This window comes from Zootoca vivipara, chromosome 3, assembly GCF_965207765.1.
Source record: "Zootoca vivipara chromosome 3, rZooViv2.hap1.1, whole genome shotgun sequence".
NCBI classification, from domain to species: domain Eukaryota; kingdom Metazoa; phylum Chordata; class Lepidosauria; order Squamata; family Lacertidae; genus Zootoca; species Zootoca vivipara.
The window spans coordinates 119,170,907-119,179,307 of NC_142586.1; the positions used below are offsets into that span (position 1 = coordinate 119,170,907).

The window sequence follows — 8,401 nt, forward strand, 5'->3', positions numbered from 1 at the left end:
TTTGCACACGGCGGAGCAAAGGATCGTCTTCGCCGCAGGAAGAGAGGGGTTTAGCGTTACACGGAGGGAAAACAGATACCGGGGAAACGGCTGGAGCTGAGCAAGAGGAAGGAGGTCTGCTTACTGCTTAGGGGGATTTTTTGTGGCTTAGCTGGGTCATATCTCAAGTTGTGGAAGGGAACCCAAGGGTCATCTAAGTCCAAGCCACTGCAAGGCAAGAATCTGAGCTTGATGGCACAAGCAACCCCTAAAAAGCACATGGACCCCCAAAAGACACAAGCCCCCTCTGCTCCTCTCTGCCTAGTGCCCTGACACCCATGCCTGGACATCCATGGGCACAAGGCCAGGTGGGGGCTGCTAGGCTGCAGCCGTTTATCAGAGCAGGGAAGGAGTCCCCCGTGGCCGGCCATCTCCACTGCTCCAAGTCCAGCCCCTCACGCACCCGTTGGGTCCTCCAGCCCCACCCCAGCCAGGAGGGGACAGACCAAGCAGGTAGGGAGGAGAGCATCATCATCTTCTTTAATGGGAACTTGCAAGACCCCTGTTGTGGGGCTGGGAGGGGCCTCGCTTGCCCAACGCAGCCGAGGCTGGAATGTTTCAACGTGGCAGTCCAAAAGGGAGGAGTCGGGCTGCCCCACCCCATAGTCACCAGCGCGGGGGGAGGGGGAGGGCTTGAGAGTTCATGCCCCACCCCAAGACTTCATCTGCGGGGGGGGGGGGGTTCTTCCCCCCTGGCTCAGGGAACACCCGGCTCAGCCAAGCACACCTGTCCACAGGCTCTGAGGGGGGCAAGCCTTCGCCCCGGACCCCGGGGCCTTCTGCAGTCTGTGGGATGAGGAAGGGGTCAGTGCCCCCCCCCTCTGCACAGGAAGGGCAGAGCTGAGGCCTAGAGGAAGCCGGGGAAGGCGAACTGGAGCAGCAGGACCGAGGCCACAATGAGTCCAGCGCATAAGAGCAGCAGCAGCCACACGGGGAAGCTCCCTGCAAGGAGAGAGGGGAGACGACTGAGAGCAAAGCAGGGGAGAGGCCCCCACCCACCTCCAACGGCCCCCCAAGCTCCACTGCTGGCAGAGCAGGGCCCCTACCGCTGCCTCCCCACCCCCCGACCTACGTCGGCAAGGGATCCGGTGCAGGCGGCAGCGGCTATCCACGGCCACACTGAGCAGGGCCGCCTCGTTGTCCTGGAGCATGTCAGGGGTGTCCGGCAGGAAGGCCAAGGCCGTGACCACGATGCCGTGCGCCTCTCGCACGTAGTACAGCCTCTGGGGGGAGAGAAGAGCCGGCTGGGTCAGGCCGAGGGCCCGTCACGTCCCACATCCTGTTCTCACTGTCACCAGCCATATTCCCCAGGGGGAAATGCACACAAGAGGATCTGAGTGCGAGAGCTCCCCTCTCCCCTCCTGAAGTTTCCAGAGACTGGGATTCAGAAGCACTGAACCAGCTGGGAAGGCAGAGCGCAGCAATTTTGGCAATAATAATAATAATAATAATAATAATAATAATAATAATTTATTTATTTATATGCCACCTATCTAGGTTGCCCCAGCCACTCTGGGCAGTTTCCAACAACTGTAAAACCACTGATAGCCCTCTCCTCCTCCATGAATTTGTCTCGTCCTCTTTTAAAGCCATCTAGTTTTGTGGCCCTCGCAGTCTCCTGTGGCAGGGAGTTCCCCAGTTTAACAATGCATTGCGTGAAGGTCTTCCAGAGGGGGACTGGTGTGTGTGTGTGGAACAGCGGCGGGGCTCTCAGGATCAGCACTTGTTCCCCGGTGCCATTTAGGCCCCCACCCCTTGGAGGGAAGAAGCTGGCCATGCCTGCAGCGTGCCTGTCCTCAGGCTCAGCCCCACCCCTCTCTGTGGTCCAGCCACAGGACCTGCCCAGGGCCTTTGCTGGCTCTCTCTTGCCCTTAGGCCACCAGTGTCAGGCTGCCCACCAGGAGACCAGGAGCCACCTGAGGAGGAGCGGGAAGCGCCTACCTGCAAGGAGAAGGCCACGACGATGGCCACGGAGCCCGTGACGGTGCCCAGCCCCAGGAATGTGCCCGTTTCACTGCAAGCACAGACAGACAGACAGACAGACAGACAGACAGCCGTCAGCTTCAGAACCAGGCACGCAGGTTTGCGGGGGACCCCCCACCCCAAAACATAGGTTAATATCCTTTTAATATCGCTTCCGTTGCACAGAAAATGTAAAGGCGGCATAAAACACTCCCTTTCCCCCATCGCAAAACAGGAGAGCAGGAGGTTTGGCACCCCATCTTCGGCAAAAACAGAAGCTGGACCTCGATGGGGAGAAGATCGCGCAAGGCGAATTGTTCTGGCTCTTTGTGTGATCCGGAGGCAGATAAAATAAACTCCCTTTAACCTACAGCAAATGTGGCTTGTGGGTGACTGCAATGTCGCAAGGGCTCCGACACCAGGCCTGCTAGGCTAGATTGTGCAACGGCTTCTTGGGTTGTGCTTCTGTTTGCCTCACAGCAATCGGCAAGTATGTCAAAAGTTCTTCAGAATATATACGGAGAGCCCTTTCATGGTCAGACGCATCTCACCCCCAGCGCACACGAGGAACCCCTCATTGGAGGCGTTTATGCAGAGGTCGGATGACCAGCCGCCGGGGACCCTTTAGCTGTGGTACCTGCCTTGCAGGGGGTTGGACTAGATGGCCCTTGGGGGCCCTTCCAATCCTACAGGTCTACAATTGTAGGATTCCTAAGAAAGGCAGCCTCCCTCCCTGAGTATTTCCAGTGGGTCTCTCATGGAATTGTAGAGCTGGAAGGGACCCTGAGAGTCATCTAGTCCAACCCCCTGCAAGGCGGGAATCTCGACAACGGCATCCACCTGGGATTAAAGGAGAAAGGTGTGGTTTGTAGGCAGTGGGTGTAGGAAGAGAATTGCCAATTGTGTTATTGAGTTATAAATCTGATCATATAGCCTGCATTGTACAATTCTGACTGTGTGGCTTAGCCCCATATTCCTGGGATGCTTTTTCCCCTAAAATGCTTTCCTCTTTGCCTCTATGCCTCTGTGTGCCAAAGGGGAAGCCAGGCAGAATGCTAAGCTATCAAGGCCGGATGAGCTGGCCCTGTCTGGAACACAGAAGGGCTTATCAGCTGCTATGCCTGACGCGTAATCTTACTCAAGGCTGCTGGAAGTTGCTAGCTTGATGTGTAAACTGAAGGCTAAAGGCTTTGTTAAGCCAGCAAGTGTTTACGCACAGGACCGGACACAGGAAGATCCATATATGGACTTGTGACCCCCCCTTGCATGCGCACATTTACAGGGAGGGGAAAAGGAGCCCAAAGAAGTGTATAAGAAGCTTTGCAATTTGTGTTTCTCTACTCTTGTCGTGAGCTGATCACCTTGAGTCTCTTATTAATAAGAATTAAATTCTTTCTCTGAATTCAACCCCAGTGTCATTATTGACTATCTCTGTCCTGCCTGGGTGCAACTTAAAGGACCCTTAGTAGCTTCAGTATCAGTCTTGCCCCAGCAAGGCCGAGGGGACCGGCACATCTCCCGACGCCATCAGATTCCAACCCCCAAGAGCCAGCAAGGTCAATGGTCAGGGACGAGAGGATTTGGAGCCCATCTACGCCAGGTTCCCCAGCCCAGCCCCGCACTTCTGGAAGGAGGAAAGCAAGAGAGGCCTTGCCCTACCTGACGGAGAGGCAGGAGATGACCTCGTTGCCGCAGGGCCTGGTGAGCAGAGGGAGGAAGCTGTGCCCGTCCCACTTGGTGATGTAGCAGGGGGGCGGCCGCCGCTCCCGCTTGTAGGGGATCTGCACCGTGTACAGCCGCAGCGCCTGAGCCTGGTCCTCCACGGTCCCGAACCTGCGCCAGAAAGGGGAGGCGTCGTCGTCAGGGGACGGACAGCGCACACCCAGGGGCCCCACCTGCCCAGCGCAGGCCGTTACCTGCAGGCCTGGTAGCGGTAGGCCTTTTCCGGGATGCCCGGGAGGTTCTCGTTCCAGTGCAGCCCCGTCACCATCTGGTCCCGCTGCCAGACGCAGCACTGGAAGTCCCGGCCCACCGTCACCACCTGCGGAGGAACAAGAGGGAGGGTGAGGGACCCCAGAAACAGCCCTCGTCCAGAAGCCCACCGGCCTTTGCTCAGGGGAGGGAGGCCCTCCCGGGTCCATCGCTTTCATTGCTGGAGGAAGAAGGAAGGCAAAGCGACGGCTGCTTCCTGCCTTTCCTCCCTTCTACACCCAGCCTAGGGAGCCTTGAAAGGTATGGACTGGAACCGAGAGCTTCATTTCCACCAGCAGGGACTTTGGCCCGCAGTCACGGTACGCTGCCCCAGGGGGAGCATTTGGCAAGAAGCCAAATGGCCTCAAGGAAGGGCTGGAAAAAGCATGGGGAGGGGGGAGACCACATGGGCTCAAAACCCTGCATTCTTTTTGCTCCCTGGGCTGTGCAGCACAGACCCATTGCCTGCCCCACTTTTTAAAAAGGTGCCGTTTGCTTTGAGCCCCTGGGCTGAGAGACGAGGGGAGACAAGGATATACAAAGCCCTCCCCAACCAAAATAAAAAGCACGCTTCATTTCCTTGACATATGAAGAGTCTGCCTGCTAGATTTGGTCCTGCATCCTGCTCTCATAGAGGCTGATCAGAACCCAGCAAGCAGGATCCGAGCGCAAGAGCTCTCTACCCGCCTGCGGTTTGCAGCAATTATCATTCAGAAGCATCGCTGGCTGTGACGGGGTGTGTGTGTGTGTGCGGTGCACAGCACAGCCAGGAGCCATCAACAGCCCTTTCCCCCATGAATTTGTTAAATCCATTGCTCAACTTGCCTTTTTTTGGGGGGGGGGTCCTCTGGAGCCCCCCTCCCTTGCTCCAGGAAGTAATATGCTGGAGACACCTCTGCACAGCCACAAGAGGAACAACCCCATGGACACCCCAAGGGCACCTCAACAAAGTCCTGGTCTCTGAAGCCAGACAGCGAAGGTGCCTCTTCCCTTTGCAAGCGAGTGACTCTTCCAAGGACCACCAGGACTGGGGTCTCGGGGGCTCCTGTGGTGTCCCCTAACAGACCCCCAGGGACCAGACCAGCACCCCCTCACCTTGTTGTCTGGGCTCAGCGCTATGTCCTCAATCTCCCCGTTGTGGGCCTGGAACTCCAGGGACTTCTTCATGCTGGGAAACTGCAGACAAAAGGAAATATTTGGCACTTCTGGCCCCCTACCCCCTGGCACCAGAGCACCCCCCTCTTCCCCTCCCCACCATCACAACAACACCCATTCAGGCTCCCTCCCCTTACCTCCCAGATGCGCAAGAAGCCGTCCACGCCCCCCGTGGCCAGGAGAGTGTGGTCGTTGTTGAAGCAGACAGCCTTCTGCAGGGCGTCTGGGCTGGTGTCCGTCTGGACGCAGTGCAGAGTTTCCACGGCCACCTCGCTCGTCTCACTGCGCACTCCGCTGTTGCTGCCCGGCCCGCTGGGGGTGGGGGCCTTGCGCCTCCGGGGGCCCTTGTCGCCAGCACCTGGGGGCGCAACGGAAGAGATCGAGGGGCTGTGGGCAACTCTGCCCACTCGCTGCCCACCATGCCCCTTCCCTCACGGAAGACGGAGCAAGACTGCAATGGAGGATGCCACAAGCTGGCTCTCTGCTGCTCCAGAAGGGAGCCAAACCAAGAAAGGAGATTCCGATGGAATATTAGAAAGAACTTTCTGACGGTAAGAATGGACTCCCTTGGAATCGACTCTGCTTCCTTGGAGGTTTCTAAACAGAGACCAAAGGGCCCTCCCTCAGGGATTCTTAGAATCATAGAATTGGAAGAGACCACAAGGGCCATCCAGTCCAACCCCCTGCCAAGCAGGAAACACATCAAAGCATTCTTGACATATGGCTGTCAAGCCTCTGCTTAAAGACCTCCAAAGGAGACTCCACCACACTCCTTGGTAGCAAATTCCACTGCCGAACAGGTCTTGCTGTCAGGAAGTTCTTCCTAATGTTGAGGTGGAATCTTCTTTCTTGAAGTTTGAATCCATTGCTCCGTGTCCGCTTCTCTGGAGCAGCAGAAAACAACCTTTCTCCCTCCTCTATATGACATCCTTTTATATATTTGAACATGGCTATCATATCACCCCTTAACCTTCTCTTCTCCAGGCTAAACATACCCAGCTCCCTAAGCCGTTCCTCATAAGGCATCGTTTCCAGGCCTTTGACCATTTTGGTTGCCCTCTTCTGGACACGTTCCAGCTTGTCAGTATCCTTCTTGAACTGTGGTGCCCAGAACTGGACACAGTACTCCAGGTGAGGTCTGACCAGAGCAGAATACAGTGGTACTATTACTTCCCTTGATCTAGATGCTATATGGTACTCCTATTGATGCAGCCCAGAATTGCATTGGCTTTTTTAGCTGCTGCATCACACTGCTGCCTCATGACTTCTTGAGGGGGTAACCTTGTGCCTCCAGATGTTTTGGGACTACAACTCCCATCATCCCTAGCTAGCAAGGCCAGTGGTCAGGAATGATGGGAATTGTAGTCCGAAAACAGCTGGAGGCACAAGGTTGGGAAACCCTGGACTAGATGTCCCTTGGAGATCCCTTCCAACTCTCCCATTCTAGGTAGGGGATCGCCCTCTGCCCCTCTCTTCTCCCGGGACCCCACCTGCTTTGTCGGGAGCCCCTTCAGCGCCCGCCTCCGCTTTCTTCCCGCTGGGCTTCTGCAGGCGGAAGCTGAGGATGTGGCAGGATGCGTCCTGCCCGGCCGCGATGAGGTCCCCGGCCAGCGCCATGGTCATGGTGGCGCGGGTCTCCGTGTCGTGGGCATGGAGCAGCGAGGCGCACAGCTCCCCTCCTCGCCAGTCCAGCTGCAGGAAATGCTGGGGGGGGGGGAGAGGGGAGGGGAGGGGGCAGGTCAGCCATTGCTCCTTCGCGCCTTCCTCCCTCCCCGGGGCCCTCCTCCCCTCGCCCCCTCCCCCCGTGCCAAGGGGGCACCCAAGGGTGCCAAGGGGTGGGTCTCCCGGCGCCTCACCAGGCCGTTCTTGATGCCCGTCTTGGCCGCTCCGCCGCCGCCCGCGATCAGCGCCAGGCCGGCCTCGCGGTGCACGCGCAGGGCGTAGAGCGGGAAGGGCGCCCGGTAGAGCTCCGGGGGCCGCCGGGGGGCCATGGCGGGGCCGGGTCAAAGGTCAGCTCATGCCCGCGCCTCCCCCTCCGCGCTCGTCTTCTTCCTCCGCAGCCCCTCTCGGTCGCGGCGGCGGCGGCGGCGGCGGCGGCGGCGCTCAGGTCCGGACTGGGCATGCGCGGACTCCCGGCCCACGTCAGCGCCAAGCTCGGCCGGCCGGCGCGAGAGGCGTCACGCGTCAGCCGCGTCCCTCCGTCGCGTCGCGCGCCATCTTTGGGAAGGGCGGAAGCCCGGAGATCTTAAAGAGACAGCGGCCTCCGGGTCTGCTGCTTCATTGGGGCTTTCGAGATGCTGCGCCTGCAAGAGAGCCGGTGCATAGCTGCCAAGTTATCCCTTTTTTAAGGGATTTTCCCTTATGCTGAATAGGCTTCCTCGCGAGAAAAGGGAAAACTTGGCAGCTATGAGCCGGTGCCCTGAACAGAAAGAGGGGCACGCGATCCTTATATGCATTTTTAAAATTATTGCAGCTGTGCGTGGCCGGGGGCTGCTGCTGCTTCTCCTGGGTCCCAGCTCTCTGGCCAAGAGCGAAGCTGATGCAGCGGCAGCGGCGCTCCTGCCTCGCTCGCCCCTCTCTTCCCTCCCTGCGGGGAGCACAGCTGCACCGCCAGTTTTCGATCGGAAGCTCCTGGGGAGCAGAGACTGAAGAGGAGAAGGGGCCCATCGGGTCCGGCAAAGACCCAAAGAACCTAGGAATCGAGATAGACTGCCTCTGGACCTGGAGGTTCCCGAAGAACAGAAAGCGAGCCGGCTGGATCAGGCCCAAGGATCAGGCCATCTCGTCTAGCATCCTGTCCTCACAGTGTCCGACAACCAGGTGTCTATTCTGGGAAACCAGCAAGCAGGATTTGAACATGTTGTGTATTGAGTCAAAGGATTGAGCCCCATTCTCCTGTTGTCCTGCTATCTCCAGGAACTGGGATCCAGAAGCATTGCTTCCTCGGCGGTGGAGGCAGAGGTTGGCCATCCTGACTAGCAGCCATCGAAAGCTCCGCCTGCATGGATTTGTCCAATCCTCTTTGAAAGGTCGGTGGCCATCACTGCTTCCTGCAGGAGGGAGTTCCACAGTTGAACACTCACTGCGTGCGCTGTGTGAAGAAGATGGGCCAGACAGGAGACAAAGCAAGTCTGGGAGCTGACAGAATTGGTTGTAAACCTCTTAAGCACCATTTACCTTTGTTGCCTCCTTGCAATCTCTCAGTGAAAAGAAATGAAATATAATCCCAAAGTGCCTTCTGAGCCCACGAGGCAGGCTTGTCTTCAGTGCTGAA

The 8,401-nt window shown here is 57.9% G+C and overlaps 1 protein-coding gene across 1 annotated transcript; it reads right to left on the minus strand.

Moving 5' to 3' along the window:
- Positions 1–493: 493 nt before the first annotated feature.
- Positions 494–7,355, minus strand: PREB (prolactin regulatory element binding). Its single transcript, XM_035110773.3, has 9 exons — positions 6,984–7,355; positions 6,618–6,831; positions 5,265–5,485; positions 5,068–5,148; positions 3,918–4,042; positions 3,661–3,834; positions 1,981–2,053; positions 1,112–1,262; positions 494–981 (listed from the first exon to the last, which is right to left on the minus strand). The coding sequence occupies exons 1-9, from the start codon at positions 7,116–7,118 to the stop codon at positions 887–889; spliced, it is 1,269 nt and encodes a 422-aa protein (XP_034966664.3). The 5' UTR covers positions 7,119–7,355; the 3' UTR covers positions 494–886.
- Between the last annotated feature and the right edge of the window lie 1,046 nt (positions 7,356–8,401).

Coding starts and splice junctions, on each gene's coding strand:
- PREB (XM_035110773.3), bottom strand. CDS start 7,118: ATGGCCCCCCGGCGGCCCCCGGAGCTCTACCGGGCGCCCTTCCCGCTC. Junction 5,149..5,264: donor GCTTCTTGCGCATCTGGGAG/GTAAGGGGAGGG, acceptor TTTTGTCTGCAG/TTTCCCAGCATGAAGAAGTC. Junction 3,835..3,917: donor TACCGCTACCAGGCCTGCAG/GTAACGGCCTGC, acceptor TTTCTGGCGCAG/GTTCGGGACCGTGGAGGACC.